General features: G+C 52.1%; 1 protein-coding gene across 3 annotated transcripts in view; it reads right to left on the bottom strand.

Annotated features, from left to right (window-relative positions):
- The window catches only part of Mad1l1 (mitotic arrest deficient 1 like 1), a 351,707-nt gene that overhangs the window by 49,386 nt on the left and 278,862 nt on the right, over window positions 1–23,459 (bottom strand). For all 3 annotated transcript variants that reach the window (XM_026405670.1, XM_026405671.1, XM_077802469.1), the window contains one exon: window positions 13,862–14,052. In XM_026405670.1, coding sequence (XP_026261455.1) covers window positions 13,862–14,052 — 191 coding nt within the window. The remainder of the gene's footprint in view (window positions 1–13,861; window positions 14,053–23,459) is intronic.

Genomic DNA, 23,459 nt, shown 5'->3' with positions numbered 1-23,459 from the left:
TCCAAAAGGCCTGGAGCCCTTCAGAAGAATCCACGTGTGTGCATGTAAAGAAGAGAAAAAAAAAAAAAATGGAAGAAAGGGCTCAGGGTATAGCTCAGTAGTAGAGTACTTGCTTAGCATATGCAAGGCCTTGCGTTCCGACCACGGAACCAAATTTAAAAAAAAAGAAGGAAAAAAAAGGAAGGAAGGAAGGAAGGAAGGAAGGAAGGAAGGAAGGAAGGAAGGAAGGAAAAAGGAATGAAACAAGGTGAACCTCACATGCTGCTTGCCCAATGACCTTCCCAGGTATAGCACTTGGGGCACATAACAAGCATGTGATCCTCTCACTGAGAAGAGGGGACAGATCTCAGAGGATGGAGCTGAGCAGAGAAGAGCTTCCAACAAAATGGAAAGGACCCCTGTGAGGCTAGGAGAGCTCTCCTAGGAGAGCTCTCTACCACAGCGTGCAACTCCACCAGGCTGAACAAAACATAACTGGGCAGTTGTCAGGACAGCTCCCAGAGGTCATCAGACCTGGAAGACACTGGAGTTCAAACCAGTTGCATCGGACGGAGCATTCTCCAAGATCACTTGGGGCATTTATAGGAGGGTCATGTCTTAGCTGTGGGGCTAAAGTAACCCTACAATAAATGCAAATCTAGACAAGACAGGAGAAATATTGAGAACAAGTCTTGACAGGATCAAGCTAACCCATAAGTCACTTAATTGCTTGCCAGGAAAAACCAATGCTCTTCAAAGGAAGATATCAAAATCCAGGCCCTTGACAATACAATCTTCCCAATGTCCATTATATAGTAAGAATTGCTAAGTATGCAAAAAAAGGAAACTATGATCTATAACTAAGATAAAAATCAGTCAACAGAAACAGGCCCAGAAATGATGGAATTAGCAAAGACTTTAAAACGCAATTACAAATATGTTCACGGACTTAAAACACAATCATGGCTCTAAGTTTGGTAGACAGGCTCCAAGGAGGCCTGACTCCCGGCGCTGTAGTGCCAGGGCTATCTCCTCCCACATAGTAGCAGGATTGGTCTATATGATCAACAGAAAATGGCAGAAGTGATGGCTGGCACTTATAAAAAGCCTGCATATTGGGTTCATGCTCTCTCATCACACACTCCCTCTGGGAAGCCAGTGGCCATGTTGTCAGGATGCCAGGCAGCTATAGGGAGAGTGCCATGGCAGTGGGGGTGGAAGTAGGGCAGGGAGCAAAGCCTCCTGCCAAGAGCCTCTCAGAGAACCTGAATGCAGGTGCTGAGGCCCCCTGTCACACTGCATAAGACCAACCTGGGCTGACAGCCAGGAGGCACCCTCAGGAGACCCCGAGCCAGAACCATGGTAAGTCACCCTGAATCCAACTTCAAACTCCTTTCTTGGTTTAGGTTGCTGAATTTTAAAGTAATCTGTTACAAAGCAACAAATTATGAAAATAAGGGAGAAGCTAAAGGTATTTTAGAAAGATCCAAACAGACTTGAAAAATTCTGTTTAAAATGAAACATAGTATTTGAAATGAAAAATCCATTGGATGAGATTAATAGATTAGACTCTGAAAGAAAAGTCAGTACATTTAGAATAGCAACAGAAATTATCTAAAGGAAAGCCCAGAAAAAATGGGGGGAAAGAGGAATAGTGCCTCAGTGACCAAAAGGATAATACCATGTGATCCAAAATAGGTTAAACCAGAGTTCCAGAAAAAAAAGGGGGGGTGAGGATTGAGGAAAAAATACTTAAGAAATAAATGCCAAAATATCCTAAATTTTATTAATTATAAACCCATATCACCAAGGAGCTCAATGAACCACAAACAATATAAATACAAAGAAAATCTTAAAAATCAGCCACAGGAAGAAAGATATCATGTATAAGGGACAAAGATGACATTGCTAGCAGACTTCTTGTTAGAACCCAGGCAAGCCAGAAAACGAGACAAACATCATTAAGATGCTAAGAGTGAGAAAAAAGACTGTCAGCACGAAATTCTACATCTAGTAAAAATGAAGATGGATTAAAGATATTTTCAGGCAAAGAAAGGCTGAGAAAATGTATCAGTAGCCGACCTACAACCTAAGCAATGTTAAAGAAGTCTTTCCTGCAGAAGAAAAATTGTACCAGATGGAAATTTTGATCAACACAAAGAAAGTGCCAGAAATAGTCAATTATATTGTATACATTTAAAAGCCATTTTTGAATCATTGAAATTCAAAAGATAATGGATTCTCTAAAGTAAAATATAATAAAAGTCACACAAAAAAAGTCAGAAAAAAACTGGAAAAGTTCAGTTGCTATTTTTTTTTTTTAAATGTTAAGTAGTATATTATCTGAAGGCAGATTGTGATGTTCATCACACAATTTTTAAACCTAAAGCAGGGGTCGGCAAACTATGGCCAATGAGCCACTTCTGGCGCAGTGTCTGCCTTGGTGACAGTCTCACTAGCACACTGTCAACATCATCTATTTATGTGAAGCCTACAGCTGCACCAGGAAGGGGTGATCTGAGCTACAGGTGGGCCCAATGTCCTTGGGTGACCCCAACTACAGGCCTGGTCTCCTTCTAAGGGGTGGCACTGTTCCAGAGCCTCTGCTGGCAGCTTCCCCACAAGTGTCTCCCACCCCCAGTGGGAAGGTCTGGGAGTGGGTTTGGGTTTGAAGCTGCAAGGCCTGGGCCTGGGCAGGAGGGCTCCACTTGCCCCAACTGAGGCTCACTCCCCATCACCACCCTGACCACCACCCCTTTCTTAAAAGCTCCCAGAATGAAGAGCCAACCCCAGCCCTGCCCACTCCCAATCTGCCTTGAGCTGCACTGCTACAGTCCTGGGGCTCATCTCAGAGCCTTGCCTCAGTTCTCAGGGTGCCAGCCTCCTTGACCACAGGGCCCCTGTCCATACTGCTGGAGCCCAAACCGGCTCTTTCCATTGTACTGTGCTGCCTCTCATGGATAGGCCACTGACCACTGGAAGGGTACAAGCTGTTACCTGGTTCAATCTGTTTCTTTGCTAACCTCACCCTCTCACCTTCCAGGCACTGCTAAGCTGGGTCTGCCAGCTAACCACTTCCCAGCAGGCCCATCCATGGTGCACAATCTGCTGACCCTCCTTCCCTGGTCAGGCCTGGGGCCGCCTCTAAGGACGGCAGATGGATGGTGCCCTTTCCAGCACTAGACCCCTATCTAGCAATGGGGGCCCATCAGTGTGAAGACTGTGGCCCCAATCTTCAAGTCCCCCTCCTGCTGAGCCTGGGGCTCTAATCCTAGGCCAGACATCTGCACAGAGACCCAGAAGTTTTGAGAGATCCTGAACCCTGCATCACAGGTGACTCTTCACTGACCCTCCTTCCAGAAGCAGCAGCATCTTTGGAAGGCGGGGGATGGGAATTGTGGAGAGCACTCCATACCAAGGGGTCTGTTCTTGGGACACACAGACTCTGCTGGTTGTTTGGGGTGAAGTGGCTTCAGCACCATGAAAAGGGACAGCTCCCCTGCCAAGAACTGCACTAGCCAAAGGGAACAAGATCCTGGCTTGGGCAAGGTCTTCCCAGCCCACGGCAGGGCAGGACAGGGCAGGGCAGGGCATGTTGGGTAGGTGATGAGACTGAAGGCCACATAGAGAGGTCAACATGTCCTAATAGGTGGCACTCTTGGGTCTCTTGTTGTGATAGCTTCCCTCTGGGTTCTAGAGCCCAATATGAAAAGCCTGGAGCCTCTGTGTGAGTGACTTGACCATCTCCACCCTCAGGATCTCTGTCCCCTAACCTGCAAGATGAATGGGCAGAACATAGGTTTCTGAGGACCCCCCAGAGTCTTGATTCTATGAAAACTGGGTGGACTGGAAGTAAGACCTGTGATTAAATCAGACCTGCAGGGTCAAGCTGGAGTGTTTCTTAGACACCTGGACTAGCCAGAGGACACCACCAGAGCATAGCCTGGTGGAGAGCATCCCAATGGGCCACACTCCTCACACCTCACACTTGCCCTTCAATCCTTAGGTCCTCACAGTCACCTTCCTGGGGAGACCAGGGTCAGATGCTAAGTGGCTCATCCAACACCTGGGCCAACCAGAGGAGCTGGTCAACCACCCTGAGGACAGGTGAGTAAAACCTGGTGCTGGGTGACCCCTCAGCTGGCCTCCACTCTGGGGCAGCCAGTGGGATGGAAAGGCAGGGCTGAGGGACACCTGGCATCCACTGGCCACCTGTTGCTCGCTACTCCCCTGTGCCTACATCCATCAACATCAGCAGATCCCAGGAACTGCCTGCTGGATTTAAGTAGCGGTGTTGGACCAGTGTCTGTCCCCTGTACATTCCCTGGGTCAATACATACATCACGTCTTCTTGTTAATCAGCCTGCTTACCAAGGAACTTTATTTCAATTTCCAAATGTCACCAGCCTTAAAAGACCAGCCAGAGCATGGCCTGGTCAGGGAGGAAGAGACCCAAGAGTGAAACTGGTCAATGGGGGTGTCTGCTCATTAGTGATGGGGGTTCTGATCTGACGAGGGAGGCAGGGCCTTGGCACCACAGCAGTAGCTGAGACCATGGACCATGACTAGGCTCCAGGGTGCCAAGCCCTGATGCCCATCTCTGTGTTTAACAGGACAGCAGCGAGGGCATTCTGAGCATTCTGGGAGGTGCTACATGCCTCAGACAGAATGCAGAGAGGCAGGTGGGGTAAGGAAGCCAGGAACATTCTGGAGAGTGAATGGTACTGCCCTGGCACCCTCTGCCTGGCTAAGCCCTTGGAAAATGCATCATTCCAGTCTGGGTCAGGGCCACTGTGTGCAAAAACAACACAGTAGGAAGTGGCTGTGTTAGGAGACACACATGTGCATGGCAAGCATGCTTCCCCAGCAACCAGATACCAGGTCAATGCCCCTGTATCCAACAGCAGAGTCGGAAGACAGATGATGGTGGGAACCACCGCAGGACAGACGGGGAAAGCCTGCCTGGCTGCTGCAGCCTGAATCAGACACCTTAGCTGGCCCCTTGTATCAGGGAAGCCCTGACACGTGGAGGAAACTCTTGCAGGACCTCACCTTCCTGACCTCTCAGGGGGCTCCTCTCTCTGTGTCCATTGCCTCAAACTCAACCTCTGTCCACCACAGGAAATCAGGGGTGGCTACAGTGACCCTTGCTCAGGCCCTTGGTTCTCAGTCTATCCTCACATGGTCTTTGTCCCAACTCTGCCATGGAGGAAGATGAAGGACCTTCTTCAGGGCTTTGAAGTTCTCACTTGCAGTGTGAGTATGGGCAAAGGCCAAGTGAGCTCACACAGAAGAAAAGTCTAGGTCTGCCAGATGTGGGCATCTGGGGGCTGTGTAGGGATTGGACCTGTTAGGATGGGTTCCAGAAGACAGGAGCCATCCTGAGGTGGGCTGTGGTGACTCCTGTTTCCTAAATGGTCCTGACACATGTCCAGGACCACCTGAGTTTCCCCAATATCGTTCCCATCATCTGCCAGGATTGCTTGACCTTCAACCCCTGGATTCTGTGCACCTCTGACAAAGAGTTACGGCTGCGACAATCCCATGGCACCCACTGGCCTGGATTAGATGTCTTGGCTCCAGTTCTGTACCAGCAAAGACAAGGCCACCAAGGGCACTGGGCTGAGCACTACGACATCCCCAACAGCTGGAGCTCCTGTCCCTGTGGGTCTCCTTTAAGTCCCCCTTCTCTCTTGCTCCAGCCTCAAACCTATGGGTGGCCCCTAGACCAGGTGGGGCTTTCTCCCTTAACAGTCACTCCATTTAGCAGAGAAATGGATAGGAAGGAGAGGTACAGAGCGGGGCAGAGTGGGGTCAGGCAGAGGATGTTCCAGGAGGGTACTGTATCCTGAAGGATGCTGTGTCCTGGCTGCCTAATGTACTGGCTCAGACGATTGCTCTCCTTCCTGTCCCTCTACAAGGTCTTTCTGCTTACCCCATTGTGGGGCCGTTCAATCTCACTAGCCTTTGTCCACAGACCTGCAAGAACTGGGAACTGTTTATTTGCCCATCAGATCAGGAGTGCCTGGAGGGACAAGGCTGGCGGCTAGCTCAGGGCCAGGGCCAGGGCCAGGACCAGGGCCAGGACCAGGAGGACTGGAACAGCTTCCTCTACAAGTGAATGCCTCTCCCTAAGACCCCAGAGCACCATGCCCAGGCTGTGCGAGATGAATATGTGGAGGATGGGGCACCCTGGCATATTCACTCTGCTTAATGATGAGGGCAGCTACAAAGGTCACGTCTACACGTGTGGGTGTCAAGGTGAACACTTCTCCAGGGAGCCACAGACCCTCTGCAAGTTCCAGCAGCATCAGCATGCCCAGTGGGACCAGACCCTTGCTTGCCCATCTGTGCCTCTGCACCAATGCCACAGGAGCCCAGTCTGACCTGAGATGGTGGTGGTGGAGGGGAGGAGTATATAATGGGCTCAGTGGGAAAAGTGGAGGACTGCCAGGCACGAGCACATGTGTACACACAGGTGTGTGTTGCTTGTCTGTGAGCATGAATATGCAGGGGACATGGAGTTGGGAGTTGGGAAGACTCCGTGCAGCAGGCAGGGCTCCACTCACCTCCAGGGTCAGGGCCTCAGGCTGACCTGCCCCAGGCCCCCCAACCCAGTTTTGTCAACTTTCATGGAGGGCCAGGCCTGTGCATGTGCCACAGGCACATGGGAGAGACTAGGAGGGTGGCATGAGGTGGGAGGCTGGGGCCACCTGAATTCCTTGTTCATCACCTCCAGACACCTGAGAAGGAAGGTCACATGCTATTGAGGAAAGTGAGGCTACAGTCATCTGCCTCAGGCCAGCCCTGCCGCTGAGGCCAAGTAAAGCCCATGGTCTTGATCTTCCCACGACTGTCACAGCCTCCCCATCTGGGAGACTCACAGTTCCAACAACTGTGAGGATGCATGGCCTGGCCGTTTGCCTGTGGGCTCCATGCAGGCCCAGGTCAGACCACTGTGTGCCCATGGAGCGGCTGAGGCTTGGTGGGTGCAGCGAGGACTAGAGGGTGGGGAGGCAGGGGACACAGAAACGCCAAGCCACCCAGGACAAAGGGTGCTTAAGGCTACTTTTGCTTCCCTGGAGGCCCCGTGAAGGTCAATCCAACATGCAGAAATGGAAGGAGGGAAGTTCTGTGAGGCAGATGTTGGCAAATGGCAGACCATGGGCCAAATCCTGCCTCCAGCCTGTTTCTGTGTGGCCTATGAGCTGAGAACGGTTTTCACATTTTAAAATTGTTTCTGGAAGTTTTATTCATAATGACCCAAACTGGGAGCCAAGCTGTCCTTCAGTAGGTGAACAGACACACAACCCAGGCAACGAGATTTACTCAGTGATGAAAAGAAGTGAGTAATCAAGGCAGGAAAAGACCTTACATGCAGACTGCGAAGTGGAAAAAGCCATACTGCAGAATTCCAGGCGTTGGGACATTCTGAAAAAGGCAAAATGACAGAGAAGGAGGCCTGAGGGGTGCAGGTCAGGGTAAAGGGATGGGCACAGAGGATTTTGAGTCAAGGAGCTGCTCCATTGACACAATGATGGTGGGCACAAGTCACCATCCATCTCACATCTATGCAAACCTAGAATGTTCTATACCAAGAATAAACCCTCACGTGAACCACAGGCTTCACAGGTAACTGTCACCAACAGCACTGGCTCACTGAATGACAAACGTGCTGCCCTGATGCCACACATTAACAGCAGAGAAAATTGTGTGTCGTGGTGGGGAGAGAGGAGGGAACTCTGTATTTTCTGCTCAATTTTTCTTAAACCTTAAACTGTTTGAAAAAAATAAGTTAATTAATATTCAAAAAACCAGAAGAATATCTTGTACTCCATGGAAATTATATGAAATTTAAAGCTCAGTGCCACAAATAAAGTTTCACTGGAACACAGCCACTTGGCTGAGTTCCAGGAATGGGGCTCCAAGGCCCTTTGTGGAGGATGCCTACAGACCTTGGGGTAGGGAAGGATGTGGGTGAGCTGACTGTGGTGGTCTTGGGCTCAGGGCACACACTGGACAAGATGGGCAATCAGGGCCATGAGGCAGGCCTTGGTTTTCCCACTGGGGGAATCTGGCCACTGTCCTGAGGCCATGGGGTCTGGGAGTCTGAGCCTCAGGCTGCCCGCACACCAGCTTCAGTAAACCCAGTCCCTCCCTCTAAGCAGTATGCTTGCGGGAACAGTGAAGAGACTATCTCTGAATGCTCTAAACAACCCTTCTGTGAGCTATTCTATGGAAGCAGACACCCAGTGAACCCAGGACCCTGGTGCAGTACCTAGGAGTGCCCATAGATGCTGTGGGGTCCCAGAGTCCTGGGCACAGGGACGCTGCACATCAGAGGTTTGCTTTCAGCTTCGACACCTGCTGCTCTCTGGCAGGCCTGGTGTAGCAGGTGCAGGAGACACTGGCACCTCCTCGCCTGCCCTCCTGCTCCGTGCGTGGGTCCATCAGCCTCCAGAACAGCAAGGCAGTGCTGCACCTGTGCTGAAGTTGGTGGTGCTAAGGAAGTGCTTGTGCCCACACATGGCCCTGGGGTAGATGAGCAGGTAGCTGACCACCCTTCAGGGAGGCAGCTCGATGCTGGCAGCTCCTGTGATTACCACAGTGTACCTCAGGGGCTGCCCCTAAGGGGACAGCCAGTTACACTATGAGCCAAGTCAGACCTGAATCCACAGAACACATTTCCAGTGCGGTGCAGCACTCCACACTGCAGGGAGAAACAGGAGGCTCAGCTTGGTCCAGTAATGCGCCCAGGGCCCCACAGCTGGCATGGGGTGGGGCCTCAGCACCAACCCCAGCCATCTCCAGCCCCCAGAGCCCTCACTGTGTGAGACCCCACCCCTGGGCTCAGATTTCAGCCACTGGAAGGACAGAAAGGTGTGCCACTCAACAGGAAAGTATCCACGACGGTTGCCACCTGCCCAAGATGCACTATGAGCAGGCTCAGCCACACTGGGTGGATTTATGAATTTGCATTTATACATACATGATCTTCCCCCACTGGCTGACAACCCCTTCACAGTTGTCATTGCAGGCCTGCTTTCCAGACCTGTAGCTTTGGGCTCACCAGCTAGTACACACAGGCAGCTGCGGTGCTCTGCTCAATGCCGGTTTGTGCAACCCCAGACTCTGCTTCCATCTCGGCCCTCTAGCCCTGAGCAGGCCCTGCAGGCCCTAGGTGATGCTGGGCTGTGGGATGGTGCCAGGCATGGAGGAAGGGGGCCCACAGGATGGCCTGCATCTCATGGCTTTGTTACAAATCATACCTGCTGTGTGACTCCTGTGACGAAGCTTTCCTTCTGGGAGGAGGGTCCTTGTGAACCATGGGGAGTAAGATCAGCAAGAGCAGACCAGGAGCTCAGAATAGGTCCCTGCTACAAGGGGAGCTTCTGCGCATGGTCCGGGCAGCTGAGGACAGCTTGACAGGCCCCTCCCTTCAGTCCAGGGGCAGGGTAAGGCCTTCCAAGGAACTCTACAGACTTTTGGATCTGATTTCCCTGGGGAGGGAGAGAAGTGGGCAGGACGCCAGGCTCCTGCTGGGAGGAGCTGGAGCTGAGATCTCTTGCTTTCCCCCAAATGGCAGCCCCCGGGCAGCAGCTCCCTCCACCCACACGGCAACGAAAGCCTGGGTCCGGGTTGGGCTGGGAGCAAACCCTCAATTATCCCAGCACACATCTGCAGAACCTGCTCAACTGGAAACAGGGCTCAGCTATTTCTAACTCTGTCTCAGACCCTTCCTGCTGGAAAAATCATTTCTGGGAAAATAAAATAAATGAGAGGGGCCAGGGGCCTATGGTTTGGTGCGACACTTCCTGTGCCTGGTCTAAGAGCCGCCACACTGCTCTGTGTATACCAGCACTTGGTGGGGGTAGGGTAGGGGGGAGGCCTTGGGACCGAGGTCAGTCTGCCCTCTGTCTGGTCCTTATTTACCCTATATTTTTGGTATGGGGAACTGGACCCAGGAGCTCTCTACCTCCGAGATAACATCCCACTTGTTCCTTTCATTTTATTTTTAAGACACATAAGTTGCCCAGGCTGGCTTTGAACTTGCAATCCTCTTGCCTTAACTTTATGAGTAGCTGCACTAAAGTCACGGGCCTATCTTTCCACTTGCTGGCCTGTCTGCCCTTTTGTCCAGCAGATCCTACAAGCACCTCTCCATATCTGGGTCTTGACTGGCAAACAAAGGCTGCCATTAATGGCACCAGCAGGGCCCCTCTCACCACTGGACTTAGTATTCCAGAGGGTGTGGTATGGCCAAAGACGACACACAGGTGGGGCATAACCAGCTCTGTGCCCTGGTTAGACTTCCTGCTGGAAGGCTTGATGGCCCAAACTGTCTTCCCCACACCTGAGTAGGAGGATTGCCAAAGGCTGCCAGACTGAGGCTCTGAGCAGGATCAGAGAGGCCTCAGCCCACAGAGAAGGCCTGGTCCCAGGGAGGCTTTGAAGGGACAAACACAGGCCATCTGGAAGTCTACAGAGGCATGGTGCTTCAGGCCTCTCCCAGAAGCCCTGAGTTGTCTGTCAGGGAAGGAAGAGGGGTCAGGAGCCCACAGTGTGCAGACCCAGCCTCCTCCTCCACAAGCCCCTCCTGCCAGGTCCACTGGGGGCAAGACCAGGAGAACTGCTATGAGGCTCTGCAGGGTTGGAGGGGCAGGCAGGACCCAGGTGTCAGCAGAGACTGCACAGGGGTAGGAAGCATCTGTGGGCTGGGGCTGAGCAGGTTAATGGGATCCCACCAATGACATGAACATTCACAGGGTCTCATAGGGCTGGGCTTACAGTGAGCACCTCATAAGCACCATCTCCCACAAGGATCCAAGTCTGAGCTTGTAATTATACCTTTGGCAGATGAGACAACTGGGATCAGAGAAGGTAGGTCACTGGTTAGCCTTGGCCACATTATAGAACATTCTGAGATCGAAGATGCTTCCAGAATGTAGTTTCCACAACTGGACAGGTGTGCTAAGGTGAAGAAAAGTGGCACGGGATGGGTGCAGGGGAGTGGCAGAAGGGCAGGCTGAGGCCAGACAGCAGCAGGTTAATGCAAGGGGATGAAGCTGTGGAGGAAAACGGAGCAGGAGCCCAAAAGAGGGGAAGAAATGCCTCCCTGCCAGCGGCCTCACCCCAACTGAAGCAAGTGCCTCACCCCAACTGCAGCAAGTGAGGTAGACCACGTGGGCCTGGGCAGACATGAGGTGGGGGGCCCATCTGGCTGCTCCTCATGGATGCCTCAGACCTCACAGTGGGGAGGCAGCTGTCCTATGAATCAAAAAGGGCACAGGAATAGTCAGCTCGGTGGAGGCACAAGGGGCTATGCAGCCCCCACTTCCCTGAGAAAAGTCACCACATCGATCTCTTTACCCATGATCACGGACCCAGCCCAGCACGGGGAAACATGACCCTCACTAGGCCAGCAACACACGACCTTCACCAGGCCAGATGGCGACACATGGCCCTGACCACACCAGCATGCAACAAAGTGCCTCACCAGGCCCTCACCATCTCTTGGAACTTGTGTACATTCTGCAATGATTTTGGTGTCAGGCCCTGGGAAGACCCACAGTTGCCATATAGTTCTGCCCCACAAATGGGGTCAGCTGTGGGCCTGGCCCTGCACTGCCTATGGGCCATCTTGGTACTGAGGTGCTGGGCTCTGCTGAACCTGGGTAGGGCCGGGGCTCCCAGAAGAGGATGCTTCTAGTCTCAAGCCACCAGGAGGGGGAGGTAGCCAGTGGCATACCCCATGGGGCCTCCTCTGCCCTCCAGCCATGGTGAGGGAGCTGCCTGTGGCCAGCAGGGGCTGGAGTCTGCTCCCACCCTCAAGGTAAGCAGTCATTTGCTTCCCCATCAGCTGGGGCTGCACAGGCACTCCTAGGCAGAGATCCTAAATGACCTGGGTGGGAAGAGGCAAGACAAGGAGGTACCAGGGCCTCAGCCGCCAACATGGGACCGCAGTGTATCAGTACAGTGGGGATAGCAGGGATAGGTAGGGTTGGAGGGTGCTCCCACCCTCCCTTGTGTGTGTCCTGTGGAGACTGAGGCCACCAGCTGGTCAGGGTGTAGTGGGCCTGGAGGGAAAGAGGAGTCTGGGAGGAGCAGAACGAGCTGTAACAGGGTGAAGGGTCAGCACTCACGTGCTCACTCCTATGACAGCACCAAGATGCTAATGGCTGCCCTTTGGAGGCAGGAGTCTGAGTAGATTGTGCTTTTCTGGATTTTCTACAATCTATAAATATGAGATACTCTGGAATGTTTCCCAAGGTCTTCCTGGAAGTAGCTTTCCTAAGATCACAATCACTTCAGTCAAAGAATATCAAGAATTCAATGAAAACTATTCCTCGTAATTTATAAATGTTGGTAAGTGATATGTTAAATAGTGGCTGTTCATAAGCACATCTTTATTTACCCAATCTTTTTAAAAGAGCACAAATTTCTACAATGCATTAAATTAAACACCCATCAGTGATCCTGAGTTATTCAAAAGTACACAGGATTATACAAAAGCAAAGACGTACGTTTCTGATGGCTTATTTATCTAAAGACTTTGAGTGTCTGAATATTTATTTACTTACTCAAAGGTTTGAGAGTTTCAAGATGTATAAAAATGGATGAACATGATCTGAGAAGCCTAGCAGATTTAGAAGGCACACTGTGAAACCCGGGGACAGTGGGCACCAGGCTGGGTTGTGGTTCTGGCCACAGGGGTGGGAGCAATGCACAGAGGGGCAGCTGAAGGACAGCGGGGGTAAGGAATGAGAGCTCCAGCCTAAAGAGGAAGACAGGGAAGCTAGAAATACTCAAGCTATACTGGGGACAGGTTTTGAATAAAAATGAAAGTTAGTTCCTGCTTCTATAGAAGAGCAGAGCTAGGCCAGCTGCTGGAGGCTCGACGGCCCAGCCACACCTCAGTGGAGCCCGACCTCCTGCAGCCGTGCCTGGTCGACCTTCCTGAAACAGCTGGCAAGGCAGCAGCCTCTCCATGAACAGGGGTTGGGTTGTCAGGCCAATGACAGACCAGCCTTCATCAAGCCAGGTTTCCAGCTGCCTGAGGTTGCACGGGGCCACCACCCTAAGGTCACCCCCACTTCTGCTGTTAGAACTGCTTCCCTGAGCACCCCTCATCCTCAGGCTCATGTCAGTCCAGAAATCTAGAAGTCCCAGCCACAAAACACATACAATTCCACCATGTCACACTGCTCCCATGGCAGGAGGGGGTCCCACCCTGTAACAGGCCAGCACTGTGCACAGCACTCACACAAATAAGTACTTGGCCCAATGCCTGACCCCTCTGCTTATAGAGACCAACCCCGCCATTTGGGACCTCAGCCCTGGCTTCTCTGGCCAGCTGCAGAAGTTGGTCCCTTTGGCCTGATTCCTGACCAGCATGTAGGCACCGTCACATTTTCCTTTCTTCTCTTGAGGTCCACACTCCACACTGACCTCTGGCTGAGGTCTGGCAGCTCTAAAGGTGCCAGCTTGCCCACAATCACATGAATCCTCTGAGATGCTATTGTATATTATGAGTCTGGGTAAACTCATGCGTCTTGGGGCCCCCAACCCACAGGGTGAAGCCCAGGTGGAAACTCAGAGGGTTGACACAAAGAAAGGAAGGGGCAAAGTCCAAAGGAAGGGGCTGAAGAGTCATGTGGAGGTGGCCTAGGGCCAATAAACCCAAGGCTGAACAGAAATGGCCAGCATGTCCCCTCCTGCCTTATAACCCATGCTGTGGTGAAACAAGACGCAGCAGCTTACAGGTGCTGTCCATCAAGCGCTAACGGTTTGATTTCCCTCCCAATGAGAAGGGAGGGCAGGCCCGTGGCTGTGGCAGTGCGAGCTGGTGGATGACGGGCGCTGTTGCAGAGCAGAGGCCTACCTTGAAGATGAGGCAGTCTGTCTTGTGTTCCGCATACTGGGAGGTGAGTCGGTACTGACTCTCTGTGGTGACATCTATCTGGTAGCCCGTCAGCGTGTAGCAGACCTTGCGGAACTCCTGGATCTTGGTCTGGAAAACCTCCTTGAGCCGCTGGTTCTTCAGCTCGGCGCTCTCCACCTGTTTCCGCAGCTCTACAGGGAGAGGAAAGGAGAGTGTGAGCTCACCACGGGCTGGAGATGTGACCCAGAGAAAGGCAGGAACAGGGACAGCCAGGCGCAAGGATGAGCCTCATCCCCACCCAGGTCTCAGCTGTTTGGGGATGGCTGTGGCAGCACCACGTAAGCCAGCCTCATCTGTGTGCTCAGAAGAATCCGAATGAGAAAGGCAGATGATGATGCGCAGTCTGACCAAGTGGCATTCAGATAGTTACCGCATTACCTCCAGCCCCTCTAAAGAAACTGTGGCTCTGAAGCCAGAAACTGGAGCCACACATCCAGACAGAATGACAATGGGTAACTCCTACAGCCACCCCAAGTCACCATTAGGATTGGCAGTGACTTTTGGGTACACTTGCTTCATTTCACCAGCAGATTCCAGGTGAGAATGTTCTGGAAGAGGAAGCATTAAGAGTCTAGGTCTGAATGGAAGGCCTGGATCCATGATGCACCTCAGGCGATGCTGACATTGCGAGGCTGCAGCCTGAGTCCCTGGGGGCCTGTACGCCTGCCCCACAAGAGTTAGCACAAAAGTCAGGGGGCACGTGGTAGGGCAGTCACGTGGAGGTTCTGGATCATTTCACCCCAGGGTCCCCCTCCACAGTGGGCTCCATGGCTTAGCTATGGGAGGATAGCCAGCCCTGCCCAGGGATCCCACCCACGATGTGGCTCCGTATAGACCATCTGGGCAGAACCCCCACCTCCCACTGTGGTTTACTGCCGCCTGGGAAAAAACAGGCTGTGCGAAGCCACCAGCACAATGCACAATTGCCATGAATCTCTCACCCAAGGTGCCTTCCGAGTAATTAAGCCTTGATTTATCCCTGTTAATTATTGAGCCTGGCTCCACTTAAACATGCCTGGAGTTGCCTCCAGAGCTGGCACTTTTGGTGGTCCTGTCTAGGAAGTCCTGCAGGGCCTGGGATCCCTGGGAGGGGGTGGCTCCACTGGAATTCTGGAGAAACTCCAGGTCCCAGAGTCAGCGAGACCCAGCTAAGCCCTCCTTTCCCCTGCCCATGGTATCAGCTGAGGCCAGCCTCCCTTTGCTGGGACAGGCCTGAGGGTCCCTCCTCAGGCTGCATTAAGGCACAGGGCAGCTAGCACCCCAGCTGCTGTGGGAGAGGAAGTTAACATTAGCTGCACTGCACAGCCAGAGGCAGAGGGGATTCTCAGAGGAGGAGCCCTACCCTAGCCAGTGCCTAGGGAAAGGCCCTGAATCAGGATGAGCCTGAAGAGCACAGGCTCCATCAACCCATGCTCAGCACGGGGTCCTGCAGCCCCTCCCTGGAAATGTGAGAGAAAGGGTACAAGTCCTAGCACCTGCCTACCTGCTCAGAGTCAAAAGAAGCATGAGTCCATGTCCCACAGCACTACAGGCCCAGGCCATGGCTTAAGGTGCCACGTGAAGGGGACGGAGCAGCCTGCCTCCTAGGAGAGGCAAGTAGAAAGCAAGTGTACCCAAAAGTCACTGCCAAGCCCTTGAGTGACAGACCAAGGAAAATGGGAATGTAGGGAGGGTTGGGCTTCCATCCTGGCTCTGCCATCTCCATGCCCTACGCCATCTCAGTGACAGGTATGTATCTGCTCTTAGCTGTCTCTTGAGCATCTAGCCAGGTCACATGCTGGAGGTGGGCTGGCATTGACAGTGCAGGACTTGCAGGCATCTGCACTAATGGTATACGCTGCCCTCTCAATGTCATACCCACAAACTCATTTGCCACATGGTTATGATGTAGGAACTTAGTTTCACAAATTAAGAAACTGAGGCTCAAAGAGCTTCACCACCCGGCTGCACATACGGGGGCTCAGCAGGGCTGTTGCTGCCTTTGCTGGCTCTCACATTCTGGAACGCACAGCTTGCTATGAAACCCACTCCCTAAGAGAGGCGCCATGGTACCAGGAGCTGGGTAAGATGCATGCAGCATGACAAAACCCAGCCTGTCCACCTGTGGGGCTGTGGCCATCTGCCCACTGGCCCTGCCCTGGCTGCTCCTCCATTCATCATCTGGTGCACAGGCCTTGGCGGACACCGGTATCTGCAGCCAAGAGCCCCTCCAACAGGAAGAGGCCCAGAGCCCTTGATTAATCGAGTGATCAGACTATGAAATCAAAAGGTTAATTGGCAGCTCTGACCCCAATATTCTTCCCCATGTCCCTCAGCCAAACCTCCCTAGGGTGGAGCTGACAGCAGGAGGGAAGCTTATACAGGAAGAAAAGCTCCCTGCCCATGCTGCCTGGACAATATTTCAGTCCTGTCAGGGACCACACCACCTTTAATCTATCTCAGACATCCAATGGGAGAAATTAATCCTAGTAATAAACGCACCTGACCTTGGAGAAGAAAATAGCCCCCTTTGGTGCAGTCCACAACCCTGGAAGCAGCCTGGGCTCAGATCTGCACGAGGCCCATCCATACTTATGGCTGGTCAATGTGTGTCCCAGGAGGAAGGAGGTGAGCCAGGAGAGGAGGAGCACACTCCAGGCACTGGCCACACACCAGGCACCTGTGGTCTGTGGCCACAAAAAAGGCAGGACTGTCACCCTGGCCAGTTATAGGGGAAGCCAAATTCTCCATATACAAGGGGCCTGACCCACCCTGCCAGGCCCAGTGGGGAGAGGTGCAGCTTTGAGGTGAGGCCCACCCCAGCTGGCAGGTCCAGAGAGGGAAACCTGTGACTGATTGCTCCATTTAGAGCACTGCAAAGTCAGTATTTTGACCTCCCTGTTATTCTTGTAGTTCAATGGCTTACATAAACACAAATGAATAATTCACACAATGGTCTGGATTAGATAAATAAAAGATGGGTCTCCACCTTGGAAACGTCACTGCTTTCTTGCCAGTGGCTCTCATGAAGGCTCTTTCAGAAACACTGGGAGTGAGGCTTCCTCTGGGCTGGGCTTCATGGACCCTGGACACAGGTGCTGAACAGGCTCCTCCCAAGTCCAGAAGCCAGGAGGCCAGAGGCCCCAGTCCATGGTGACCCCACCCCCAGAGTGCAATGACAACATATGCACGCCTGCCGGGCTGGAAGTGTAGCCCAGGGGGCCTGATCAGGGTCTGCTAAAAGCCAGACTGTCCTGACCTGGTGACCTCAGGCCTCACCTCTGGATTTGTGTGCACCACAGCCACCTGCTGTGCTGGGACCAAAGTACAGAGACACCTGGGACTAAGACCCTGGGCACTGACAGCCTTATTGTGGGGAGCCCCTTTCCTCCCAGGCTCAAGTTCACATTCCATGAAGAAGCTGCTGAGGCCCTGAGTCAGGCCACTCTCCCACTCCATTGCTAACCTTTCCTGCCCTCAAATCCTAAGCTGTAGCCACACTATGACCAGGTGATACTGCTATGAATGCCATCCTCCCCCTGCCCTGGCTGCTGTTCCCCATGTTTCTGTGCCTAGCACCTTAGGCTCCAGATACCAGACACCTTCCAGATACCCACCAGCCTCCCAAGCAGGCTGCCCACTCCCTCCCCCTACTGCACTTTGCAGGGACAGGCCTAACTGAGGGGCTCACAGCATGTCCTGGTGAGAACAGCAGAGGAATGAGTGTGGCAGGTGACAAGTAGGGCCTGAAGAAAGGGATGCAACTGTTCATCCAGAGTCCAGAGTCAGACAGCAGGGTGGCAGTGGCTGTGCAGACCAGGATGAGCTGCCACAGGGGCTCTGGGGCATGCCAGGCCTGGCTCTGAGTCCTGCCCTCTGCTCCTTGTCCCCTTGTGCAAGCTCAGCCTGAGTCTGCTGGCTGTCCCTAGCTGTATCCAGAGAGGCTGCAGGACAGCTCTGACCTGCCCCCTCTCCATCTTAGCCCAACACCTGGCCCCTCCTGGAATTGCAGAAGATAGCTGTGAAACTTTAGTGGGAAGGACACAGGACAAAAATAACCTGCACTCTGTCAGATAAAGGCTAGCAGGGAAGAGTGCTCCTGCCCGAGAGCGGAGATGTCGGGATAAAGGAGCAGTTATGGTCTCCAATCTCTGGAGACCCAGCTCACTGCCTGAAATGTGGAGAATGTCTGATGCTAGTGGAGCAGGTGGCCAGTGTGAGGGGGGTGGGTGCAGAGACACAGCAGAGGTGAGTCCAGACAGAAGACGGCCACGGGGCTCGTGGCCATCAACATCCTCATGTCATCTGCTGCACAGGACAGGAGTCAGAAGCGGTGGGAGACAGGTGTGCTATCCTTCGCCTTCACACTTGCCTGCACCCACTGTGGCCCTGGGCTTTACCGGCCTGGCACCTCTGGCTCCTATGAAGCCCAAGGGCTGCTGAGGATCCCACAGATAACACAGATGCAAAGATTCTTTTGAAGATGGAAATGGTTCTATGGAGACTCTCCAGGGACCACCTGTCCACTTCCCTCCCTTCCAGGGGTCCCAGACAGGAAGACCAAGTTGACCACAGCCAAATGGACAAGCTAGGGGTGTGGAGTGTTGGGTGATGGTGGCATGCTGCCCCTGGATCCAGGCTGCAGCCTTGTTGATTGCTCTGCAGTGCCACCCTGCTATGAGCCGGCCAGGTGCTGTTCTTGAGGTGCCCTCTGTAAAGGGAGGCCTCCAGCACTGCAGCCCTATGTGTTTTACGACCCCCACCAGGGCCTGAAGGAATGCACCCACCTGTGGGGCTGGCCCTACTCACGTCTGCACTCCAGGAGGATTCTGGACAGAACCCTGCAGAATGCAAAGATCCCACACAATGCTGCTTCTATGGGCAGAGCCCATCCCCGAGGTGGTCACTGAGCTCTGAGCAGGCTCTTCACAGTTGGCCCTTGCGGTTAGGCCAGGCCCTGGTTCTCCGGGTCCACAACCCTCCCTCACATCCACATGCATCTCACAGGGTGCGTGAAGACCCCAGTTGTCTGGACAAAATTTTCACATGCCTGGAGAATGCTCCCCTTTCCCTGGTGAATTCTTACACCTTCCAGCTTTCAAATCGCTTTGGTCCCTCAGTGTGTGCCTACAGTATTTGTTTCATTTCCTTCATAGGAAAAAAGTCTTAGCTTAGTGTAAAAAGTCTTAGCTTAGTGCTTACAGACACAGATCCGGGAAGACTGTGATCAGTGTGTGTCTTTACTGTACCCACAATACACCCCAAGGAGCCTGGGCATGGACGGGCTCAGTGAGCACTGAGAGAGTAATAAGAAAAACTCCCATTTCTCCCTAAAACCCTGTCTGTCACCCAAGAGAGTTACAGTTTAACCAAAGCCTGTGCCCTCGTGGGGTCTCCCTCTGCTCCTGTGCCCCTCCCCTGGTGGCCATGAGGGAAGCAGCGGCACAGCCCATGCACCAGCACCAGGGCGGAGGCACCCAGGGAACCAGAGTTCAGAAGATGAAAGTGGGCGAGGACAAGGGAGAGGAGTGACAGACCTGGGAGGGCGGGGACCTCACGGTTTGGGGTGGTGGGAAGACAATTCCAATGTGAACACAAAATGTGGCGAAGCCTGGGAGGACGGGGGACATGGCAAGGATGGGGCAGATGGAAGTGACACCAACCAGGCCTGAGGGTCTGCAGGGAGTCCCAGAGAGAAGAGTGAATTTATGCTTCAGGGCATCCTGTTGGGCTGAAGGAAGGGGCCACGGTGGACGCTAAGGACTAGCCCTGCTGTTGGTTCTAGAAGGAGCTCTAGGTTCCCACCACAGGAAAGTGCCAGAGGCCCCAGGGGCCCCCGCTGTGCCCTCCAGTCTCTATTTCAGCAGTTTTCTCCTGAGATGCCAAACTATTATGGTTGGGATCTGGAAAGTCCCCCATTCAGCAATGTCCAGAGGTGGGGCTTTTAGGAGATGGTTGGACTGTGAGGGTGCTGACCTCATTGAAGGATTAATCCATCGTGGTTAAATGGACAATGGGGAAGTGGAGGAAACTGTAGAGGCAGGACTTAGAGGAAATGGGTCTTGGGGGTGGTGGGGTGGGGTGGGGGGGGTGGTGCCTTGGCAGGGTAGGTTCCTGGCTCTTCTCCCTCCCTCTCCTCTCTGCTTCCTGGTTGTCATGAACCGCAGCCTTCCTTGGTCATATGATGTTCTACCCTTGCCATGACGTTGCCCTCACCTCAGGCCCAAAGCTATGGTGCCAGTCAACTACGGACAGAAACCCCTCAAACCAGGAACCAAGATAAACCTTTCCTCTAAGTTTTTTTCTGTCAGGTATTTTGGTCACAGCGATGAAAAGACCACTAACACAGAGACCTGCAAGGTGCTCATGAGGTACGATGTGTGGAAGGGGCCTACACTGAGCTACCAGCCAGGCTCCATACCCTCACCTGCTCGGTCACTACCAAGGTATCTGCAGCCCAGGGAGCCCCAGGGACACCCACTCAGACGTCACATCCCCTGCTCCAAAAGAGAAACAAACAGGACAGAGGAGGAAGACTTCTGATATGAAAAGCAGAAACAAAAGAGTTTAAAAAACAACACACAACACACACATAGCTGGGGACAGTGGCACATGCCCATAATCCCCATGGCTTGGGAGGCTGAGGCAGGAGGATCTTGAGTTCAAAACCAGTCTCAGCAACTTAGTGGGGAGTCATGCAACTCAATGAGACCCTGTCTCAAAATAAAAAAATAATAAATAGATAAATTAAAGCAACAATACACACACCTTGCAGATGAAGAATCACAAATAACAGCCTTGCTGAAAGGAGACAGAAACGAGAATACACTGTCACAGATGCGAAACAGCTTGACAGAAGAATCATGGGGTAAAGAGGAGGGAATCTCCCATAAAGTACCCCCCAAAAGATCAGAGACAGAAAACAGCAAAGAAGAAATAATGCAGGGGTTCTGCGAGACCAATATCCAAGAAGCAGGAATTTTATAAGGACAGATTACAGGACGTAGGAAGGAAGACATCACAGAGGGAATGATCAGGTAAGTTTCAGAACTGAGGGGCGGGCAACTCCAGGCCCAGTGACGCCCAGCACATGTGTAACAGTGGCCCACTTGATGCTGTGAATATAGCCCTTGTTGCTCTGCCACTGTAACTTAAGTTTTAAATGGACATGTTTCTTTCTCTTCCTCTTTCCCTCCCCCTCCCTAATCTTGGGGGAAACAGGATTTCTTTCTTCTCCATCCCAGTTTTGTGTCTTGGAGCACACCCCCACCATAGGAATGAAGTCTGACTTCTGGATGGCACCAGGAGATCTAAGAAATGACTATCTCCCAAACTGACAAGTGATATATAACTCCAGACACAGAACACATGGAACGCAGCCTTAGAATCACCTCTTAAACCCCACTGTTCTCCCTGATGGGGAGAATCACAGCCTCTGGGACAGAAATCCCCTGTGTTTCTCCTTTGTTAGCAAAGCATTAAAACTTCTTTTTCCTTTTCCTCAAAACCTTGTCTTCATTATTGGACTGGCCTGGGGATGAGGATTGAGCTTTTGGTAATATGAGGACTGGGTCAGGCAGAGCATAAGACACCTCAGGACACACACACAAGGACACACACATACAAGGACACACACACAACTCCCACAGGATCAGGAAGCTGGGTAGGTGTCTGGTTCTCACTAACAACATGGTGTGTGGAGATCATGGACTGCAAGGGCCAAGGGAGTCTGGGCTGGACAGGGCACCTGAGAGGGCCCTGCTTGTCCTTAGTTCCAGAGAAAATGCAAATGAGCATTTGTTCATATATTTGTTGATTGATTATATATCCTCTTCTGAGAAGTATCTGTTCAGGTTCTTGGCCCATTTGTTGATTGGGTTATTTGTTTTTTTGGTGCTTAGCTTTCTGAGTTCTAAAATGTGTCACATATACACAATGGAATTTTACTCAGCATTAAAAGAGAATAAAATCATGGCATTTGCAGGTAAATGGATGACATTGGAGAAGATAATGCTAAGTGAAGTTGCCAATCCCAAAAAACAAATGTGAATGTTTTCTCTGATATAAGGAGGCTGACTCATAGTAGGGATGGGAAGCATGGGAGGAATAGATGAATTCTAGATAGAGAAGAGGGGAGGGAGGGAAAGGGAGTGGGCAGGGGGTTAGCAAGGATGGTGGAATGTGATGAACATCATTATCCAAAGTACATGTATGAAGATATGAATTGGGTGTCAATTTACTTTATATACAGAGATATGAAAAATTGTGGTATATAATGCGTAATAAGAATTGTAATGCAAAAAAGTACATGTATAAAGGCATGAATTGGCATGAACATACTTTATATACAAAGATATAAAAAACTGTGCTCTATATTTGTAATAAGAATTGTAATGCATTCTGTGGTCATGTATTTAAAAAAATAAAATCAATTGAATAAAAAAGAAAGAAAGAAAATGAAAATGAGGAGGGAGTAGGTGAAAGGGGGAAGACCCAGGAAACACTCAGTGGGGGACAGTGGTGGCACCTATATGGAGGGCAGGAAGTGTGGGGTAGGTGGCAAAAACAGGTGGCAAAAACCCTCACCTGAGTTGGATAAGTTCTGACCCTCAGGGCCCCAAGAGGATACAGCCAAGGAGAAGAATCCAGAGCAGAGTTGATGGATGGCCTGCCATGTCTCCAAGTACTGAAAGGAATCTGAGAGCTCCTCCAGAAAGTTCCAGAAGGACCTACTTGTCAATGTGGGAAATCAAGCAAATGAAAGAAAACTATACATTCTGGGACACCCACCCCTCAAATATCAGGTAGGAAAGATGACCAGGACAGCCTCAGGCCACAGTGTGCACACACTCACGAGGTCACAGTATCACAAAGACTCAGTACTGATTCTTCTGCAGGTGACACGCAACCTATAGAGAGGGAATGCAGGGAATGTGTGGTGTGGGCTTGGGCATGTGTGTGTGAGCATACACGTGTGTGCATATATGTGTGCTCATGCTGGAGAAAGCTTCACTTCCGCCAAGAAGCCAGGATGGGTGCAAAGCTAGCTTGCTGGGAATTGTGCTGGTGCGGTGGGCACAGGTTTGGGGAGAGCAGCAGACACTACCATCCTGTGGGTCTGTGGCAGCATGTGGTTTCTTACCCCAGGACACTCAACAACAGACAGCCTAAACATGGATGGGATCATGCTGGGGAAAAGTGGCCAGGAAGGTGGGCTTCCACGGACTGGAAAGACCTCGCATCAAGACTGGCAGGAGGGCTGGGGACATAGCTCGGTGGTAAAGCACTTTCCTAGCATGCGTGAGGCCCTGGGTTCAATCCTCATCACCACATAAAAACAACAACAACAACAACAAAAAAAGACTGGCAGAAGAAACTCATGCCCATCTTTGCTGTGGCTGAAGAAGCTCTCTGAGGGGATGCATGGACCACAGGCTAAAATGGGCTTCCCTGTGAGAGGACTGGTGAGGATGCCCAGATACCACGAATGGCTCAGGGCCATGCCAAACCCTTTCTGCCCTAAGGAGGGACCATCCTCCCCATCCCCAGGGATCCCCAT

The sequence above is a fragment of the Urocitellus parryii genome, chromosome 9 (assembly GCF_045843805.1).
Source record: "Urocitellus parryii isolate mUroPar1 chromosome 9, mUroPar1.hap1, whole genome shotgun sequence".
In the NCBI taxonomy this organism is placed as follows: domain Eukaryota; kingdom Metazoa; phylum Chordata; class Mammalia; order Rodentia; family Sciuridae; genus Urocitellus; species Urocitellus parryii.
The sequence above is the reverse complement of the archived record's forward strand: the minus strand, read 5'-3'. Positions and strand labels throughout refer to the sequence as shown.